This window comes from Bacillus rossius, chromosome 2 (genome assembly GCF_032445375.1).
Source record: "Bacillus rossius redtenbacheri isolate Brsri chromosome 2, Brsri_v3, whole genome shotgun sequence".
In the NCBI taxonomy this organism is placed as follows: domain Eukaryota; kingdom Metazoa; phylum Arthropoda; class Insecta; order Phasmatodea; family Bacillidae; genus Bacillus; species Bacillus rossius.
In genome coordinates, this window is record NC_086331.1 from 29,432,251 (window position 1) to 29,450,597 (window position 18,347).

General features: G+C 37.5%; 1 protein-coding gene across 3 annotated transcripts in view; it reads right to left on the reverse strand.

The window, feature by feature from the left end:
* The window catches only part of LOC134529209 (calcium-dependent secretion activator), a 520,687-nt gene that overhangs the window by 211,817 nt on the left and 290,523 nt on the right, over positions 1-18,347 (reverse strand). For all 3 annotated transcript variants that reach the window (XM_063363074.1, XM_063363075.1, XM_063363076.1), the window contains exon 13: positions 6,374-6,480. In XM_063363074.1, coding sequence (XP_063219144.1) covers positions 6,374-6,480 — 107 coding nt within the window. The remainder of the gene's footprint in view (positions 1-6,373; positions 6,481-18,347) is intronic.

The following is an 18,347-nucleotide window of genomic DNA, read 5'->3' on the forward strand; positions in this document are numbered from 1 at the left end:
AAATGTATATCCTGCTGTTCTACTACAGCACCCAACAAGAGTTTGGACATGGTGGATTTTTTCACCTAATTTTCTTTAAATCTTTGGATAGTCATGATATGTTTCAGGGTGCCTCTTCGCTGTTAATGTTTGTAGCTTTGAGCACCCCTAGCTGGACGAATCTCACAGAACCAGAATGAACTACAGGGGCTGTGGCACTCTTGGGGAGCAGACTGCAAGGAATTTCCTGGCTTCCGTCAGCATGCTTGGCAGGCCAGTTGGAAGAGGGGGTAGTTTTGTTGCAGTGCCTATTCCTTGTGGGTGATTTTGGGCATGGGGATTCTCCCGGGACATCTTGGCTGCGAGCAGGGTGGCCTACAGGGCAGCTGGTGGTCAGGGAAACTGGCAGTGCTGTGCTGTGCTGTGATTGGTGGGTGAGCCTGGCAGGGTCACCAAGAGAAGGTGAGAGGCCTGTTGGACTAGAGGACTCAGCTGGGAAGTGAAAGAAATTGGCTGGGAAAATAATTTTTCTTTGCCAATAAAACATCTTTTACTATTTCACTTTTTGGTATTCTTTTTTTTATACCCCCTGCTGAACACCATTAACCTAACAAAAGCATTACTAAGGGCGCGGTTACACGGGAGTCTGAACTACTTCAGGTGAACATGTTCAGCTGTTGAGTGCGGTTACACACAGTCTGAACATGTTTCATTCGAGGCCATTTCCCATTTAACTTAAACAGGTTGGCAAAGTAGTTCAGATCGACATATCGTCTACATTAGCCACTGACTGGCTGTTTATAATATAAACAGTCCTTTGCAGAAATTCAAGATGGAAAGTGTTCCTGGCACAAGTTCAAGTAATATTTTACCGAATGCAACAAAAAAATCAACAGATAATTATGTATACTTTTTTAATTGTTCCTGACCTTAATTTTCTTAAAACTGAGATAGGTAGCCTACTCTCGCTCAAAAAATAATAAAAATAAGTTTATAAAATTTTACTGTGCATGTTGTATGAATTCCCGATTTGTAAAAAAATATTGAGCAATATGAAAACACATTCCATTAAACTGAAATCTGCTGATAATACTTTATAAACAAGTGAGAAAATCCCGCGTTTTCTGGATACAAAATAGAGACGATCAACAACACAGTCATTCGTTGACAGTAGACAATTGGTTTTAGAGCTGAACACATTTTTCAGCAACTACCGTGTAACCATACACTTTCGCGTTTGTAAACGTGTTTACTTAAACATGTTCACCTGAAGTAGTTCAGGGTCCCTTGTAACCGCGCCCTAAAACAATCAGTTCACCAAAGAGCTTGTAAAATAGTACAAAATAGAATGCAAATACAAGGAGAACAATAGTTTTTCTTGGGCCCATACATCACTTCACTTGGCACCAATATAAGATTGGCCAATATCTATTAAATAATTTTAAAAAAAAGTTATTTAAATGCAAGTTTTGTTGAAAATATGTTTGTAAAGCCCCTTAAAATTACCAAAAATCTTTCAAATAATGGGAAACAAAAATCAAACCAATCCATGTTTACGATATTGGTCCATTCTGTTAAAAACTTAAAAAAATTTTTGAATACACTTTAAAGACTAAAACTGAAAGGTTTATTTTTAAACTTCTGTATCACAGTTCGAGTGTTCTGCACAACTATTGTTACAGCAAATGAGTGTGGAAATAGTATGTATAAAGGTACGATGGTCAATCATAAAAGCATGTCATCAATGATTTTGGATCAAATAAGGTGCAGAAAATTAATTTGTAGCCAGTAAATTACTAATATGACACTCATTTGAAATTTTCATATAATATATTCCAAATATGCTTTTCTGAAATTATTTTCATTACTTTATTTATGGATGTAATAATTAATGGTATTTCAAAACAAAGGGTGTAGAATAAGAAATTATAGTTAAGCCATGTATTTTAGGAAGCACTTACATAGTAATGTAATTGCTGATGATTGTCAATTTTTTAGGTAGGTATGTCAGCAATGGACATCAGTGGCGTATCCAAGAGAGGGCCACAGGGGCAGCTGTCCCCACCTCAGACCATCCAATTTGATAGGGCAAGTTAGAAAAATTATTACGTCAAAATAAACAACAAACTACTAAACAAGGAATGTTATACAAGTTGGACGAGATATATTCCATTTTTGCATCTCAATTTTTATGTTTAAATTTTTTTAGCATTCAAAAAAAAATACAGTACTGTAATCATTTATGCTGTGTTAAATAAAGTGATATTTATTTATGTCAATCATCATTATACCAGTGTTCAGTGAAGCTGCAAGAATTTAATTCAATGATTCCTTTGAAGAATATCTTTGATGTCAACGTCGACTTAAAGTCAGGAAGTTTGGATTGGAATTATACTTTTTTGAAGCTTCAAACACCCCTATTATATTATGAATACATCAAATAATGATGCTTATTGCATGTTACAATTTAAAGTAGTAATAGGATTTTTTTTTTTTTCCTAATTTAGACTTTTCAATAATTTTCACTTTTTTCTAGTGGTCCCTTGAGAAGATTAAATGAGGGGTTTCACTGTTTGCCTTCTAAAGCACAGTGTATTGTTCATGTTTTGATCATTCAAACATCTCAACTGGGTATTTATATCACACAAATGACTTAACCTCAACAGCAAACGTTGGTAAACGAAAAACTCACAAGATATATGTCCAATATTCTTTATCAATTAAATATTTCTTATTTTAGAGTGTAATTATTTGAAATTGAATTAAATAAAAAAAATAAACTAATTGTATTCATATTCGAAAATTCTAATATATTCATAGGCCTAATGTTAAGGCTTGGAACAAGTGTCTGAAACCATTAGAGACTTGTGGAAAAGATTTTTTCTGTAAAATTATAATAGCTGAAGGAATGAACAATTTTATCAAGTTTGCTTGTTGCAAAAGTAGTGGTAAGTAGTTTTAGACTAGATTCAGGCATGCCTATTTTGTGTATATTTTAACTTAGCAGACTATAACTCAGTGTATCATGTACAATTTTACCTCCGGAATCCTAGTACTTATAGGAGTTATCACTCCACATAAAATATTAAAGGGAAGATGTTTTATAAGGTAATTATGGTTCTGTAAAGTAATTTTAATTGGCACTCCTGTTTTGTCTAGAGACGTACGATACTGTAAAATCCATATAAAACGAAACAATTAATAACGATTCACTCGCAAACAACTCGATTGGCAGCAAGCGTGCACGATAGCACAACTTACCGCCATGATGGTTCAACAACAACTGTTGCTTCGTTGCCGGAAGCTGCAGGGCTACCTGCCTTGGCAGGCAGCCAACTTGAAAAACTTGGCGCTGCTAGCAAGCAGCGCGGGAAGTTCACAATTCAAATGTTTCAAACACTATACACTAAATTACACACAATATTTACAAGTCTAAACAACTCCTGTGTTTGTACAATAGTAACTGTAACTTGAGGTAAATTGTGTGAGAGAACAAAAAAAAGATAAAACAGAACAATCTCAGTGGTTGTAACAGGGCATACGGCCATTAAGAGGTGCTCATAAATGTGACGGTCTTATGAGCATTCAAAATGTCAAGAGGTGAATAGACTCTTCTAGTGTAGTGTTCATGCAATGTAATTTGGATGGTGGTCCAGTTGCCTGACAGCTAACTGTGCAGCAAATAATTAGTAGTGTGACATCGGCCACACCAGGGGAGTATAATTACAGGGTGTGTATAAGAACCAGAGAGAGTCAACTTCCAGATGTAACCGTTACTCGGAGTTCAGCTCTGAAAGACTCGCTCCGAGCAAGAATGATTGTAAACTATGAGAGTCATCGCCAGTGAGTGCCAGGCAACGGCAGTAAGGGCAAAGGAGTGGTAGATGCCGTTGGGCCCTGAGAGCGAGTTCAGTTTTACTCACTGGGCGAATGACAGTGAGTTGGAAATATTGCCCGCACCCTGTCCGTCATCCACGATGAAGCAGCACTAGGGATTGACAGGACAGAGAAGAGCCAAGCTAGGGACTTGGGGTGTCCTAGAGCAACATCGGGGAAAAGCCGCTCACTGCCAATGTCCGTGAACGAGGAACACCTGGGGACGAGTCACAAGTTAAGACTTGTGCCAAGACAGCTAGTGAGGGCTCGACCGAGCCCAGGTACATCCACCTCTCATCAGCTAGTGTCCTGAGGAGGACACACTAGCGTGAGAAGCGGCAGAGCAGTGGCCCCTCACTGCTACTGTCCATGAATAAGGAACATCTGGGGATGAGTCACAAGTTGAGACTTGTGCCAAAAACAGCTAGTGAGGGCTCGACCTAGCCCAGGTATGTCCACCTCACATTAGCTAGTGTCCTGAGGAGGACACACTAGCATGAGAAGCGGCAGAGCAGTGGCCCCATTACTGCCACTGTCCATGAATGAGGAACATCTGGGGATGAGTCACAAGTTGAGACTTGTGCCAAAAACAGCTAGTGAGGGCTCGACTTAGCCCAGGTATGTCCACCTCACATTAGCTAGTGTCCTGAGGAGGACACACTAGCGTGAGAAGCGGCAGAGCAGTGGCCCCATTACTGCCACTGTCCATGAATGAGGAACATCTGGGGATGAGTCACAAGTTGAGACTTGTGCCAAAAACAGCTAGTGAGGGCTCGACCTAGCCCAGGTATGTCCACCTCACATTAGCTAGTGTCCTGAGGAGGACACACTAGCGTGAGAAGCGGCAGAGCAGTGGCCCCTCACTGCTACTGTCCATGAATAAGGAACATCTGGGGATGAGTCACAAGTTGAGACTTGTGCCAAAAACAGCTAGTGAGGGCTCGACCTAGCCCAGGTATGTCCACCTCACATTAGCTAGTGTCCTGAGGAGGACACACTAGCATGAGAAGCGGCAGAGCAGTGGCCCCATTACTGCCACTGTCCATGAATGAGGAACATCTGGGGATGAGTCACAAGTTGAGACTTGTGCCAAAAACAGCTAGTGAGGGCTCGACCTAGCCCAGGTATGTCCACCTCACATTAGCTAGTGTCCTGAGGAGGACACACTAGCGTGAGAAGCGGCAGAGCAGGCCGTACAAGACCAAGGAGTGACCTGAGCGTGTGCTTGCTCACTACCATGACTGGAAGTAGCCAAGCAGCTAGTCAGGCAGAGACGGCAAGTTGTCGTTTCAGTCCAGACCAGCAGCCAATCAGCCTGTGAGCAGCGAATCCGTAGCTGCGAGTCACCACTGAGGTCAACATGCACATCCTATAAGGCGAGTAGAAAATTGCATTTTTGCCCATGGAGCCAGCGGGAGATAAAGACATGTTCAGCGCATGCGTCAGGAATAGGGTTACTTGGCATAATTACGTACTTGCCTCTCAGCGCCAACTTGCTAAGTCAAATATTAACAATTTCCGCACAATCAGTCTATTTACATATTGGTCAGAAATGTAACAATTAATGATCAGTAAACTAGTTCAGTGTGATGTAATGGTTCTCAGCAAGCTTTGTTTGGAACTCAATGATAAGGCAGCACCACATGGCCATTAATATTTTAAGTAAAGGGCTCTTTATAGTAATAATAATTTGTATAAGGGTGTTCTTGAGGCTCATTGATAATTTTAAATGTTCATTTAGGACCATGCGGTCGCAGAATTTGATGGAAATGTGGCGTTTTGCTTTACGTCAAGAGTTATGAATTAATCACGTGTATATTTTGTAAATAAATTTGTTGTTATAAAAGATTGTTGCTGTCCTAGTAGGTACACTCTTTGGTTATTTCAATTGTTGTGGTAATTAATCAGACACAGCCAATCAACCATAGTTAAACAGCAGATGTGAACTTTAACATAAAAAATGGATCCACCATGAACATGGATTATGGCAAAAACTAATTGTAGGTTAAACAGCAATGAAGAAACTTAAAAACAAAAATTAATTATTGTAAAACATTTGGAAAAATACTACCAAAGAGAAAATAATAAATGGCAACAACAGTGGCCCAAAGGAAATCTAAATAGGTACTGAGGTAAAAACTAAATTAATATAAAAGTAGGATACAAAAGAACACAACAAAAGCCTCAAAGGGTTACGGGGCCTAAAATCTACCCCCTTCTCTAAGCGACACACAAGTGCAAGAATCCATCACACTAGGTTTTTAAAATTGTTTAGTCCAAGTATTTGAACAAAATTCTCATTTTTTTAAAAATTTTTTTTTTTTTTAATTGCACTTTTACAGACAATGGTTGATCGCTTTCATATATGTTTACTGAGAGAACACTTGGTTTATGTGTTTTTGTGATCATTTTTGAAATATTCACATAGGCTGTTTAACTACTAGATAGTTGTCGATTCCTAGGTGTTTTTATTTTGTTTCAGGCATTAATACGATTGAATTAATTTAACTGTACTCACCCACAGTGCTTCATATTCAGTGGTTTGTCCATCCTGCATGCAATTTTCATTCTTAAATCTTGGTCAGGTGCATTCTTTGGCACAGACATCTTGTGCCATTCAGGAACCTTTCAAAAAAATAGAACAATCATGGGTGCAGTTAATTATTATCCACTTGTTATTCTGCCTAGGACATTTAGGAAACATATTTTATCTATCATTTTATGTGCAACACCTTCTTCTACTAGCATAAAGAATAAGTGTATAATAGAAAAGTTTTAATTTCAAAGTTTTTTATTTAATGAAAATGTCTGTAACTTTATGCTGGCATCATTAGAAGCGTATGGTTTAAAGGCACCTAATAAAATTTGACATGACCAATCTGGAAGCTAGTTATAATAATGCCTTACATTCACAGAATTGAAAAGAGTTCTTCCAGTTCCCCAATGCATTATTGCACTTGGTTGAATTTGCACTTGGTTAAATGCATCAGACCACAATGTCACCTTCAGATTTACAACATTTAAAAAGGAAGCCCTCCTATCATTATGCTAAAATTTTTAAAATTGTTTAGTCCAAGTATTTGAACAAAATTCTCATTTTTAAAAAAAAAATTATTGTTTTTTTTAATTGCACTTTTACGTCCCGAATGCCTTTCCCAAGGCGAATACACAGAGTCCGAGCGCCAGATTTTTCCCGGGGTATGGAGGCCTCTATCACCGGGAGAATTTTCTAGCTCCCCGGTCTAAATTTTTCAAAGTCCCGAATGCCTGTCTCGAGAGGAATAAACAGAGTCAGAGTGCCGGAAAAATTTTCCCGGGGTGTGGAGGCCTCGATCGCCGGGAGATTTCTCTTGTCCGCGGCTATGATATTTAAATTATTTTTATTCCTCCCGAGACACCACTAACCCCTAAATAACCCAAAATAAGTGTATCGATGGGTACACGAATAGCCCGAGCGCCCAGGTTTTTCCCGGGGAGCAAGGCCTCGATTGCCGGGAGAATTTTCTGGCTCCCGGTTTATATATTTCAATGTACCGCAATGCAAGCAACGATGACGCAACAGGATGGTACAATCAAGCTAAAAATAATTGGTCAGCGCAACCACCTCTACTTACAACCAGGTGGTGGATATGTACAGTCAGTTGCGCCTGTGCAAGCAACAGCACCACAGTCAGGCTACACAGGCAGTAGTACTGTAATATATTTAAAAATAATGTGTTCTCTTTCCATCCAGGAGGTAGAATGCCATCTAGGAATCTTTCTTGTGACCATGTTCAGAGCAAATTATTTCACTTAAATTACAAGGAACAGGATGAATTTTAATTCAGGTTAAATATGGCTAACTATAAATTCCTCTCAAAAAAATTAAATGACTTATAGTCCAAAAACATTAATATGTGGTCCCTTGAAAATCAAATTTCAAAATGTATTTTTATGAAAATACCCAAAACTAGATTAGATGAAACATAAAATTCCTAGATACTGATTTGTTTAAGGATGGCTGCTTTAAGCTCTCTTCTTAGGTATGCGGGGTTAAGGATATGAAGAGTCAAGCTTAAATTCTTTTCACTTTTTTTAATGTGGATCATGCTGACTACAGTATGGGTAACAACAAGTTAATAATAAATACTAACCCAATTTATAATAGCTCAGTTCGGCCCAGCTAAAAAAAGACCCAAAACTATTACATTACATAAACACTTGAAACTTTAGTAATGTGGACGAAAGATGCAAAGTTTAGAATTTTGAGGTTAGTTTGTCTACCCACGAATTTAGGCTGACTTGCTAGCTGAATAAAGAAAAAGTCCTGAAATATATGGAATTTTATTCTACGCTCATTGAAAATACATACCTAAATGATGTTACACAGTTTTCAAAGAATTGTCTTTGCTCGAAAACGCCTTCAGTATTCTAGCATTACCAAAAGAAATTAATGAAATATACCTAATAAAAATTATTGACTATGTACAAGCAGAGACATCCTATTCCTGTTGAAACAACAGCGTTGCATCGGGCCTAAGCCAATACCTGGGGTCAATAATAATTTCGAGTTAACTGTCCAAAAGAATAAGGTTAATGGTGGCCTGGCCCCGAACAGGAGACGTGAAATTATTCACCTCAATTCACTTCATATCAAATATTTTTGAGCAACGATGACGCAAAAGGATGGTACAATCAAGCTAAAAATAATCGGTCAGCGCAACAACCTCTACTTACAAAGGCTGAGGTGGTCATGTAGTCCAGCCAACCAACCACAGCACAGTACCATTTTCAAGGTCAGCTTAACAAGACCAGTCAAAAATACACAATACATTTTCCATAATGTTCAGTAGCAAACATTTTATATAACAGCGTGGTGATTTCTGATTAGTTACAAATATAAAGTCCTGCAAACATTCAACAATAGTGCAAACAGCACTTTCTCAGAATTTTCAACTGTCAAAATTATAAGAAACACGAGCAACTAAAACAATAACCTAGAGGAAAGGAAATTTTTTTATAACTATGCCACTGCATATGGCAGAAATATGTTTACAACTATCCTAGACCAAAGTGTGATACCAATAATGACAAACAATGAACAAGAGAAAAATAAAATTCAAAGCATACACCAAACTTACATACATTTATTCAACACATAAAGTAAACAATTATTAATCAAAAATTTTTTTAGGTTAAACAAAGATAATAAATTAAATGCTGACAAATTAATTCAGATAAAACATGATTAAAATAAATTATAACCCTTAATAGCATGCCTACAAAAGCAGCCTAACCTAAATGTCCAAATAAAGCATGGCTTTCATTTGAGATAGAGGTTATGCAACTTTACAAGTTCCCCCAGAGAATATTTTTCACTAGGTTAACTATCCTGTGAGTCAGTTAATGATATTAAACAGTGATTGATACATTAAGTGGCAAGGTGTTTTTTTTTTAAGTAAGGAGGCTCAGATTGGAACGTCCCAACAACAACTAGTGAGTGTAAGCATGTCGCCCGAGTGATGCAAATAATTTCTCAGAGAGCTGCGCTAGTCACGTGCCCTCAGTGGGGTCTTGCAGACGGACACAATTTCCCGGCTGGCAATCTGAGAACATGGCGACGGTGTCCATGTCTGCCAGCTTCAGCAGTGGTTACAGTTAAAAAACTAGATAAAGAGCCAAGCAGCTGCACTTGTTAGCAGCTCCATTTTTGACCGGGAGCAGAGTGCGCTGATTTTTTGTTGCCAAGGCAAATACAGAGCTGCATCAGGGCTTGCAGGGCTTGCTACATGGCCCGCTTATCTTTCATGCTATGAAAGGGGTGTATTTGAACAGAAAGTAAACAATACAACACTGTTTCACCTGTTTAAAAGTGTGTAACATTTTAAAATATTTTATTTATCTATTTATTTAATGTCTATTTGTCACCCTGGACTTCAGACTAATGGTATTCAAACTTCTTTGAATCGAGGGCCAACTGTTTCTCAGCTTAGGTATTGAGGCCTTCACCATATCATATACATGACATACTATCATTACAATGGCTGTACTTAACATCTGCCAGCCAATATATTTTAATGTTAATAAAAATCTTTTCGGACACTCATAAGTTGTGATGAAATATTAAATTAAAACATAGTATAGTAAATGTAAGCATAAAATTTTAACTTTCCATGATGGTGAGGGGGGAGATTTTAAATGGAGTTTGTCACTGGGTTCCATCCACTATCTTCTGCTTTTCTTCACTGTGGCTGCTAGCCCCTCTTTCACCCTCCAGGTGCCCTCTGCAAGCAGCATTCTTTGCTTTCTGACCTATGGCTTTTCAACTGCAGCCAAAAAAATTTTTTTTTTATTATGTTTCTTGCTATTTCAAAAAAGCCATGTAAATTACTCTTGTAAATATGACACTAGAAAGGCTACAGTAAAAATTATTCACCCGCCCCTCAAATTCCCTCTGTTGGATTTGTGCGGTTTTGAAGCAACGACACCAATAAATAACTGCATGATTTGAAGTGGCGCGGTCATAGATTTAAAGTAGTGTTTTTTTTTTTACACAAATTTTTATTTCCAAGCACCCAAAATGTCAACAGCACTTGTGTAGCATTAAATACAATGCAACAAATTAATAATGTAATGAAAGAACAGAAAAATTTTTGCTCTTTCCTTAATATATATTCACTTCTATCATTGCATATTTATCTCCAATGACGGCTCAAGTGTTCAGCCAATGATTATATTACGCCATCCCATATGTCAGCAGCAGCTCTGGAGAGAAAAACCAAAAGCTTTCTGGCCTAGTTTACCTCAAGCCTACTAGCGTGCGCTAGTGGCAAATCATAGCAGACACACATTTAGTAAACAACAGAGTCCGGAATTGCGTTAACAGGTTAAATAATCTTTCTATCTATAAAAAACATTAAGTTTATGATTTTTTGAATCTTACTAGAATCGAAATATATCTCCTATATTAATAACATTATTATTTTGTCACTCATAAATGTTATTAGAGCATCTTAGAAATGTTATGCCCAAGCCCTATTATGTAAATATCCGGTCCGAGAATTTTAATTAAAAGTTTTTTAATCTCAAAGTGTGACTCCAATTTATTCAAATGTATTTGTACATATATTAAAACTGTAAATTGATCTAAACGGGAGTAGTGCCTTGATTAAAATGTTTTTTTCAGCAAGCACACTTGGAAAATGAATTATTATAAATAACATACACTCTTATAGAAAAAAAGTATTTGATCAGCATTGTGTTTTCCTGGAACAAATTAGGGCACTACTTCAAAGGTGGGTATTTAAATATAATAATTTAAATAATTTTTAGTTTCTACATGTTTGAACTGTGATTTCCAATCCAATAAAGTATTTTTAATAAAATCATAATCAAAATTTTCTGGTCACACTATATTCAGAGTTCTATTATTTGCAGGAAATTATAGTATACTACATATTTGTTAGATTTTTTAAAATACATAATAACTTTAAATAATACTCTCTCTGTGTGTCGCAAATTTGAAATATTTAGCAAAAATTTATTTTTCACCTAAATTCCCTAATATAAACTTCGTTAGTCCATTTTTCATCCTGATCAAATTTTTTTCTACTAGAATCCCGCAACGCTTTCCCAGCGTTGCAACCGATAGCCTGGTGTGATTTCGCTAGGCAAGTATTAGCCATCATTTTTCTTCCCACCTCAGGCCACGAACACGACCAGTAAAAGTGTCCGACTTCGTGACCGAGAGTGCTTTTCTCAACATCCTCCCAGGGCAGCCCTCTTCCCAGAGCTCAGCTTAGGTTAGCCCCATTTTAATGTTCAAGGGCTGTCGAGAACGTACAGGCGCTCACCCTAACACATTTCTCACGAGCTAGCAGATCCCCCGTCCATCTTTTCCAACAACTCAACTAGGTGCATTGACCAGGGTCTCCAATCCCGCCTCTCGACGAGCTGGGATCGAGGTCATGTCGCTGGCCGACGAAAGGCCTGCCTTCGCCATCTCTTGGCGAAGAGGTCAACTAATTTACCTTGGTTCGGCACAGGAGCAAGACCTCTATTGGCTACCATTACACCTCTCTCTAGTTCTCTTTAAGCACGACAGAGCGCAAACCATCTGGGCCCATAAGTGCCAGGCTTACGCTAGTCCCTCTTGTGGGACTTTTGTGAACTAACCCAGAGTCAGTTTCACCTGCACTCCGATGGAGCGCGCTGCTTTCAGCGCGAGTAACCTCCAATGTCTGTTAAGTTAAGCTACCAGCCACTTTGGTTATTTTCTTTGGTCGGTGCAACCTCCAGATGATCAAGAGGCCAGTTCCCCCACTTCCTAGATCTCCGGGCCTCTAGCCCAAGTTTTAACTACACGCAACCCTATGGATTGATTGATTCATCCATCTGTCGTCAGCGTGGTCGCATCTTTCCGGTGTTTCTCGCCCGCAACTCTATTCGGAAGCAATCTTGCTACGACTAACTTAAGGGATGTGATCTCATGTAGTCCGGGAGTGATGCCTAAGCTTTTTTTATTTCCTAGTTTGCTAGTTGCTTTAGTTCGGATTACCTACTAGATAATCTTGTAGCATGACTCGCGCGTGGTTACCGCGAGCACTTGTGCAGCTTCAAAGGGAGTGATTCTCTTCATTACACCGCCAGAAAGGTAAGTGGAAAATTCTATGCCCTTTTGCCTATAGTTGACTCTCTACTTGACTTTTGCCCTGACTTCTCGATTCTTGTTGCTTGTCTATTTAATTCCTATTCATGACCACCAGAACCCTTTTTTTTTTGGTTCCAGTGGGGTCCAAGAGATGGTGCAAGAGTTCAGGTTTTTCTCAGACTCAAGCCCATCACGAAATTCAACTAAATTTACATGCTGGCTTCTTACACAGACATGAATTCTACGTGTCTCTCCCACTTCTAGTCACCACCAGTGAACATTAAATGATCAGATATTGTTAAATCAGAATATGCAAAGTCCTGCACTGGTTGGGCTAACAAATGGTACTTAATTTATTTATGTTAGTTTTTGTGAAAGCTTGATTATGTCAAAGGAAAATGTTAGATTTATATTCCAGGTAAAATTAATAATCTATTTTTAATTGAAAAGTACTGACGGCCGGGGCCCCAATTAAATTTGATTAATGTATTCTTGTAAATCCTGAAACTATCAAAAGAAAATAATAAGAACCACAATAAACAATAAAAAGGGTAATCTTTAAGTAAATTTATTTTATTTATTTCTTCAAATACAATCCATTTTCTACTTCCTACTGTGGGAAGTTTCCTTTTTTTAATGTTTTTCCCTTGTGAACCTCTGAGTATACTGTAGTGTCTTTTGCTTCCTTAAAGCAGCTTCCAGGGATTTTAAACAAAATGAATATAAAGCATTCTTTAACTACACACGGGCAGTAACATCGGGACACAGAAAAATGTGCTCAGAAACAAATCTGTGAATTGGAAATTTTGAATAGCATACAAAATAAGAATTTTCTAGAATAAGAAGGAAGTGCATATGAAATACCAAGTAGGAAAAGTTCTAAAATACCATCCTATCAAAATTACTGTACCTTGAGACCACATAAAAGTAAGAAATTCAAATTAAGACTTTATTAAATGTACTGTATTTACCTGATTATAATGCTATGATTTTTACCACAACTGTGGAAACTAAAAGTGCATTATAATCATAAATAACTTAATTGAAAAACTAGGCTCTGTCTTTTAAATGAGTCACATATGCACATATGTTAATTACCGCAACCTCCACACCTCCACTATTTGAAAAACTACAAGCTCTGCCTTTAAACTTATGCCACTTTAGTCCGCAGCACCCCGAACCATTGCTCAGGAATGACAGACGAGAGATGCAGGATGAAGGAGAGGGTGCAAATGGAGTTTGTCACTGGGTTCTTGCTGCTTTATTTCACTGTGGCAGCTGGGTAAGGCACCCCCTCCCCCTTTTTCACCCTCCTAGAGGTGACCAGGCCACCATCTATCACAACATTCTTGCTTTCTGAACAGTCAGAGAAAGTGGCCTCTGGGAGCCCTGCAGAACCCTCCCAATGGACGACTTGAGGTCGATGAAAAGCACTGCGGATGGAGTCAGAACTTTGAAACAAATTCATAAAACAGAAATTTTTTTTCTAACTGCAGCTTGGTGTTTCAAAAGAGACTCTTAGGACCACAGTTGCACAAGAAAAGGTATAGTATATACAGAATAAATTTAATTATTTGAATAATTTTCAAGTGCTTTGTACTTGAATTGCAATTTCCAATCCATAAAGTCATTTTCATAAACTCATAAAAAGTTTGGGATCGCATTACATTCAGAGTAACATTATTTCCGGGTAAATAAGGTATTCTGTTCACTTCTATGAACTCTTACACCCTAAAAACACATTTATCTCCAATTTGGCATATTCAAACCACGCTTAGTTACATGTTCAATATAAGGCCCTTAGTGTTAATGAACACCATCCTATCAAGTTTACCTACAATTAATTTGAGGAAACCACACTAGTGTACACTTACCAAGCCCAACATTACATTTTAACTTAATTTATGTGAACAAACTAAATGTTTCCATAAGGAAGCAACAGTCACAGTTCATATAATACAAAAGTTATTATTTAAAATGCTTTTGTTTTCTTTAGACCTAAAACAATTAATTCATTTAGGGTAATGTTAAAACTGTTTTTGCTGTCTCAAGCTATATGATGTGACCCCCCTTGTGGTCACAGTTTATTTTTTTAAAGCATTAAAAAATGAAGCACAGTTTCAAAGACTGTGAATATAGATGGAAAAAGAAACTGTATATGTATTTTAAGAAAAAATTTACTGAAATGAAGTTTATTTTAGTTGCATAAAAATTTTAAGCAGTAACACAGTAAACTATAGAATTTTTGTTGTAAAGTTGGCATTACTGTAGGGCCGCGACGTCTTGGCGTGTCGTTTTGCGGAGAAGCGGGGAAGAGTAAATGAGAGGGGAAGCAGCTGCGCGTGCACATCAGCCGCTATGCGGTTCATAGCAAAAACATCAGGCGCCACGCTCTCAGTCTGAAGTGAACAATGGAGCCCGACGCAGGACATTCAAGATACAATAAAGTAATACATAGTGGGGAGAGGGGAATTATAAGTAGTGTAATCCAGTGCTGTGATGAAGAAGCTGCCAACAAATGTCTGCTAGTACCTCTTGCAAAAGCAACCGAAAGAGCTGCGCGATACACAGGTATAAGCCAAAGATCAGTTTCGCGCATCCGAAAACCCAACAGAGAGACGCCAAATAAAAAACAAACAACACCAGGCAAAAAAAGGTAATTATAACTTTAAATAATAATACTTACATTATAAGTTTTTCAACGCATTACCCGTAATTTAACCCGCGGTTTGTTTGTTTTGCATTTGGCAATTTTCCAGACTTTCTGCACCGCTTGTTAGAATATTTGTTAGCTACAAGTGTAGCCGATATTGCTACACATTATATTGCATTATATTACATGATATTATATTACATTATATTACATTACATACATTATACATGATACATATACATTATATATATTGCATTATATATTTTATGATATATATGATTTTATGATATATATTAATGTATATAATATTAATATATTATTTATTTACAATTTATATGTTTATATTTACATATATATTACACTCCTTTATTTGACCGTGAAACAGCCTCTCGTGTAATTATTCATTTCAGGCCAAAAAAAACTGGGAAACATTTGTTGTCAGTTGATGACTTTGATAGAAGAGTGATCAGAGACACTATCCACGAATTTTATGCAGTAAAAAAAGTGGTTCCCACAACAAGGAAACTACTGCCAGTTTTGAAAGAAAAAATCGGATGGAGTTGGGGAAAGACATCGCTGCGTAAAATACTCAAAGAAATGGGTTTTGTGTGGAGAAGAAGCCAAAATAAGCGAATGCTTCTTCTCGAAAGATCTGACGTTGTTGCTTGGCGATCACGGTACCTGACTCAGATGAAACAGTGCAGGGAGGCTGGGAAGAAGATATTTTACATGGATGAATCTTGGGTTGACACTAATTTAACCTTTCAGAAATGTTGGCAAAAGAAAGGTGACGTTGAAGGTGTAATGGCAACAGGAAATGCAGCGCACAGACTGATAGTTGCAAGCATTGGTTCTAGGCAAGGCTTCCTTCCCGGAGCCTCTCTTGTTTATAAAGCAGGCACAACAACAGGAGACTACCACGGCCAGATGAACTCTGGAAACTTTGAAAAATGGATTACGGAAAAAGTGATTCCAAATTTGCCACCCGCTTCAGTCTTGGTTATGGATAATTCTCCATACCATTGCAAGCAGGAAGACAAACCGCCATCCAAGTACGACAGCAAATGTGCAATGATAGCTTGATTGCAGAGAAAAGGTATAGAATGTGACGATAAAATGCGGAAAACAACACTTGCCGAACTTGTTGAAAAACATCGACCAAGAGAAAAACGTTTCAGAGTAGACAGGTTAGCTGAGCTACATGGTCATCGTGTAATTCGTCTGCCTCCCTATAATTGTGAATTAAATGCTATTGAGCTCGCGTGGGCCAAAATGAAGCGTTTAATTCGTGTGAACAATACTTCTGGTGAACTTTCGTTGCAAGCGTTGCAGTCGCAAACCACCAGGGCCTTAGATTCCATCACAAGCATCGACTGGGAAGGTTACTGTCAACACGTGGTCAGTAAAGAGGATGAGTATTGGAAAAAGGACTGTGTCATGGAGGATGTATTGGAAGGTTTTATAATAAATGTGTGTAATGACAGCGATGACACTGCATCTGAAAATAGTGACGCAACTACTGACAGTAGTGATGAATCTGTTCTTGCTGTCCCATTGTGACATTCATATACATGCTGCTAGTCAAAACTGTTTATTTCAGATTCTCTAAACGGCATCTGTGTTTTCGTACCATGTGCCTCTCTGCCTGAGGACGGGAGCAGATAGCAGTTCCCGAAACGTCGCTTGTTTCTGTTTTAGAAAACTGTTGTGTTTGTTTCCTCTTTTCGTTTTGTCGTGTTTTTGTCTCGTTTTGACTGTTGTGCTGAATTTTTTGGGTTCAATATTTTTGTGCTGTCATCATTTGTGGTTTTTTTTTCGTTCTCTTCTGTTTTTGGAAAACTATTGTGTTTGTTTCGTCTTTTCGTTTTGCTGTGTTTTTGTCTCGTTTCAACTGTTGTACTGAATTTTTTGGGTTCGGTATTTTTGTGCTGTCATCATTTGTGGGTTTTTTTCGTTCTGTTAGTCCATTTTTCTTTGTTTTTCTTTGTTTGTTGACCATATTCGTGTTGTGGAGTATTGTGTGGTGTTTATATCCTGACAACAGCAATTTTTTGCTTAATTTGTGTTTTTGTCATTTGTGTTTTTTGTAGTTTTCTTCTACAGACATACATGTGCTTAGCAATGGCATATGTCCAAAAGCTTACATCAAGTCATGCACTCCCATCGCACAAATCTTTCAAATATAATGGCCAAAATTCATACTTTTATGTTTGAGAGAGTTCTATTAATATAAATACAAATGTTTTAAAACATATTTGTCAAAAAAGGTGTTTTTTTCAGAGTACTTCGGCTTTGTCTGCTAGGATACGCTGTAACTATTATATTATGTTACTATTGTGTTATGACTGTGTTATTTTTTTCTGTTTTAATACTATTGTTGCCAAACAATATTACTATTATCATGTTTTTAATGTTAACATTATTTCACACTGCTGTCATTCATCTTAACTTAATTCTCTACAGGCTGCTAAATAGTGTTATAATAGCATGTCATTCGTGTTATTTTTTGAGTCAAAGTACTAAACGTTTTGTCAGTAGGATTGTACATGAAAAGAATATACGTTTATCTATGGGTCAATGTTTTATAAAATACTCGAGGATGGTATGATAGATATATGGTTTTCGGCCCCCTCTAAATGACTAATATGGTTCTTTCAGAGTGCTGTTATGGAAAAAAAATACCAACCCGAGTGCATAAAAGTGGTAAGGTTCTTGACGTGCGTGAAAGTGTCCTGTCGATCGTCTTCACGTTTCAGCCAAACCAAATGGAAAAGAAAGCATCAGCGAGGGAGTTACCTGATGCAAGTCTTAATTAATTATGTTTCCTACAGCAACCCACAATTACAAATTTAGTTCTTAATGTACTGCAACTATGTATATTTCCAGCCCAGATTAAGCTAATCATTTATTTTAATTTATATTTCTTCGTTCTATTTATATATTTTATTATTTGAAAACTCTTTGGATTTAATATGTAGGTATATCTATGTACCTAATTGAAACTATGACTAAAACGAACGTTTGAGACGGGCAATTGCAAGGACCCCTCTAGGAACAATTGAAATTTAAACGGTAAATTGCTAATTTGACACCGTGTTTATTTACGTAAAATGTTATTACTATATGATTTTATTTTGAATTTAATGTGAGATTTTGTGTTCCGTGCTATTGTTGCGCGCGGGATTGATGTGTTTTATTTAAAATAATATA